This window comes from Mastomys coucha, unplaced genomic scaffold (assembly GCF_008632895.1).
Source record: "Mastomys coucha isolate ucsf_1 unplaced genomic scaffold, UCSF_Mcou_1 pScaffold21, whole genome shotgun sequence".
In the NCBI taxonomy this organism is placed as follows: domain Eukaryota; kingdom Metazoa; phylum Chordata; class Mammalia; order Rodentia; family Muridae; genus Mastomys; species Mastomys coucha.
This window is the reverse complement of record NW_022196904.1, coordinates 17,161,524-17,165,179: the sequence shown is the minus strand read 5'-3', so window position 1 is coordinate 17,165,179 and position 3,656 is coordinate 17,161,524. Positions and strand designations below refer to the sequence as shown.

At 48.7% G+C, this 3,656-nt stretch overlaps 1 protein-coding gene across 2 annotated transcripts in view; it reads left to right on the top strand.

The window, feature by feature from the left end:
- Positions 1–3,644, top strand: part of LOC116101778 (nectin-2-like) — an 11,026-nt gene extending 7,382 nt beyond the window's left edge. For both annotated transcript variants that reach the window (XM_031385606.1, XM_031385607.1), the window contains exons 5-7: positions 1,378–1,526; positions 2,417–2,533; positions 3,064–3,644. In XM_031385606.1, coding sequence (XP_031241466.1) covers positions 1,378–1,526; positions 2,417–2,533; positions 3,064–3,287 — 490 coding nt within the window. In that variant the 3' untranslated portion in view covers positions 3,288–3,644. The remainder of the gene's footprint in view (positions 1–1,377; positions 1,527–2,416; positions 2,534–3,063) is intronic.
- The last annotated feature ends 12 nt before the right edge of the window (positions 3,645–3,656 follow it).

Below are 3,656 nucleotides of genomic sequence, written 5' to 3'. Positions count from 1 at the left end.
AAAAAAAAAAAAAAAAAAAGAAGGCAGGAATCCATTTTTCTCCTTCCACCATGCATGTCCTGAAGATCGAACTCAGATCGCCAGGCTTGTTGGCAAGCACTTTCCACCTGTTGAGTCATCTTACTGGCCCCATTTTTTGTTTTTATGAGATAGTTTCCTTATATAGACCTCAGCATGGCTGGCCTAGAACTTGTGCAATCCTGCCTCAGGTTCCCAGGTTCTGGTACCACAGGCACGGTCCATTGATTGACGACCCTGATGCCTCAGCCTCCTGCTTGCTAGAATTCCTGACCCTGCCCATATTTTCATGTTGCTTTTATGTTGTTAGATTCTACAATCTTTATAACATCAATTATTTTACCAGTCCTTAGGGCTAGGTATGGTGGAGCAAGCCTTAATGCCAGTATTTGAGAGGCAGAGGCAAGCCAATCTCCATGAGTTCAAGGCCAGCCTGGTCTACAGAGCAGATTCTAGCCAGTCAGAGCTACATGGTGAGACTCTGTCTAAAAATAGAACAAACCCATCTGTATTGTGGAATAAGGTCACTTTATATTTTATACTTTAGCTGTGCAACCATGCGTGCCATGCTGGTTAGTGACCACACCACATTATCACTTTTTAGTGGAAGGAAATGACATCAACATTTGGTGTCTAAGGCCTGGGAGCCTGACTCAGTGGTAGAGCACCTCTGAGTTATTTCAGGGCCTGGAACTCCACACTTCCACACCTGCTCCATCCCTGCTTGGGTGCTTTCTTATGGCTTGCACCCACCCAGCTTGGTGCATAAGGTTGGCCAAAGTCTCTATGTTTCTGAGCTTTCTGCCCCGCCAAGCAAAAGATAAAGTTGTAAAAAATATCTGGGAAAGATAAGTATCTGGGATAGATAAAACAAGGGGTGGGGAAAAGGGAAGGAGGGTTGTGCTGCAGTAGAAATAGTGGGCTGGGATCCTGTTGCCAAGGCTGTGCCTGAGAGCAAAAGCCTGGAGGCCAGGCAGAGCTCAGCTGGAGGAAAGGCATTGTGGGTAGAGAGAATGGCATTTGCAAATGCTTTTCTGCCACCATCAGCCCCTGCTTCTGCCAAGGCCTAAGTGAGGTGTTGGTGCACGGAGCAGAAGGTCCATGTTAATGTGCACAAGTAGAGGAGTGGGGGGCTCATATGGAGTCTGGGGTTTGCTCTGCCTGAGTGAGTCCCTGCCCTGAGAGCCCTGGAAATGGATCTGGGTCCATGTGCCCTCTGGTGGCCGTGTGGGGGACAGCCGGAGGCAAGGACTTGAAACAAAGCCAAGCAGGTAATGTGGCCAGTGCGGGTCAGTGTTCCTGCCACACCATTTGTGTCACATCCCAGAGGCTGCCTGCTCACTATCCTGTCTTCCCCAGGACCATGGGTTTCCTTCCCACCTCCACTAAGCGCCAGGGCAATCAGCTTCTAATCCCTACCTTGGAAGGTCTCAATAACACAATCTTTGTGTGCAAAGCCACCAATGCCCTAGGGTCTGGGCAGAGCCAACAATCCATCCTTGTTAAAGGTGAGCAGGCCTCAGACAAGGAGGGGAGGGTACAGGAGGGTGGCCCTTAGCAGTGGGATCTGGGTAGAGTGGCCAAAAATGACAGCAAGTCACAGGTCGCAGACTTCACCAGCCCAGGCTGGGGCAGGTGTGGGAAACCTTTGACCAAGGAATGTAATAAGGAGTTTTCTCTAAGTGCATGTCTTTCCTCTCAGCCCCAAACTCCTAGAAAGAATGACTTCAGCAGAAGGAGAGACCCAATTTGCACAAGTTGTCTTCCAGCCCCCACTTATATGACAAGGCACATGTGCTCACATCTGCAAACACACACACATGGATAATTGTAATTATTACTTGGAAAAATAAGTTGTTGAAAGTGCAGCTTCAAGTATGGTTGGATCTGGGTGCTAGTCCAGGAATTTTCTTTACATCTTTTATCTCTGAAGCCAGGTGTTGAGGTTTTATCTCAACACCTCAGAAGGCTGATGCAGAAGGTTCAAGAGCCTGAATGGCCAGGACCAAGGATGTGGTGTATTTGGTAGAGTGTTTGTTTAACAGGCATGAGGCCCTGGTTCAAACCCTAGCATGTTATCTACAGGTGTTGTGGTACACGCCTGTAATCATAGTGCTTGGGAGACAGACGCAGGGGAGAAATGGGTTACCCTTGGCTACATAACAAGTTTATGGTCAGCCTGGGCTACATCAACCTATATCTCAAAACAGAAAACTGAAATCGTCCTACTGTAATAACCATAAAATATGGTCAACACCTGGACACTGTAGATGGGGGTGGGTTGGGGTGGGGTGGGGGGAGATGGGATTCCTCACAGGGAATTTGGGGCATTATTTCAAAGATGTGGGGCTAACGTGAAAGCTGGGTAACTTTCCTCACCTGCTTGCCCATTTTCCAGAGACACCTGAGAATGTGCAGCAAAATACAGGCTTAGTCATAGGCTCCATCATTGCCATCATCTTTGCTATCCTCAGTGCAATCATAGTATGCAGTATAGTCTGGAAATGCAAACATGGTAAGTCTTTTCCTCCTTAGTGGATTCCTCCACCCTTTGCCAGAGCCACTGCAGAGGAGTCCCCACTCTGTGCAGCCTTGGTCCCAGGCATCCACAGGCATGCATCCATGGTACAGCCAGAGAGTCTTAGTGTTTTGGATTTAGTTTTGAAGTACTAGAGATGGAATGTTGGGCTTTGTGTATATTAGGCAGGGGCTCTACCACTGAGCCATGCCCCCAGCCCCTCACTGGGGGATTCTAGGCAGATGCTCTACCACTGAGCCATGCCTCCAAACCTTCACTTTTTGTAGGTCACACTCATCTAAGCACTAGCTCTGAATGCCATTGTAGTCTGCAAAGCCTCAAATTCTATATGTAGCCAGAGATGACCTTAAAGCACTGGTCTACTTCTAAAATGTGTGCACCACCTTGCCTGGGCCTTCCCTGTCCTGTGTCAATGCAAAGGCCAAAGAAGTCCAGATACCCTTAGACATCCTCTAGCCATGATTCCAGGGTCTCATCCCTCCTGACGAGTTCTCCTGTTTCTCCAGGTCGTCCTCTGCGGTCCAGACCCGTAGAGAATAATGTGAGTACAGAGGTACAAGGGAGGAGGACGAAGGGGTCTAAGTGGACCACAGACTTATTTCTGGAACCTTCTCAAGGGGACTGGGCAGATAGCTGCAGTGTGGCATCGAGATTTTCCAGATCCTTAGCTTGTGTACCACTGGGAGGGAGTGGAAACTTTTGGAGATGGGGCCTAGTGGGAGAAGGCTAGATTATTATTCTCAGTGTATCTTTAGAGGGAATTTTGAGAGCATGCATCTGATTTTGATATCAGGCTATCCTTTGAATTCACTGTCTAGCCAAGGTTGGTCTAGAACTCTTGGCCTATCTGCCTCTGTCTCCCCAGTGACGGGATTACAGGTGTGTGCCATTGCATCCAGCTCTCTCAGTTTTTTTGGTGGACTATGTACCCTAGGCTAGATTCTGATGATCCTCCTGCCTCTGATGCCAGAGTGCAAGGGCTCCTAGGTATGGCTACCTCCTAATCCCTGTCTACGGCCACCACTTAGGGACCAAGTGGGCCGGCTCCTGGAGCCTCTCACTTCACTGGGAAGACCGTTTACTTGAAAGAGGCCCTGAC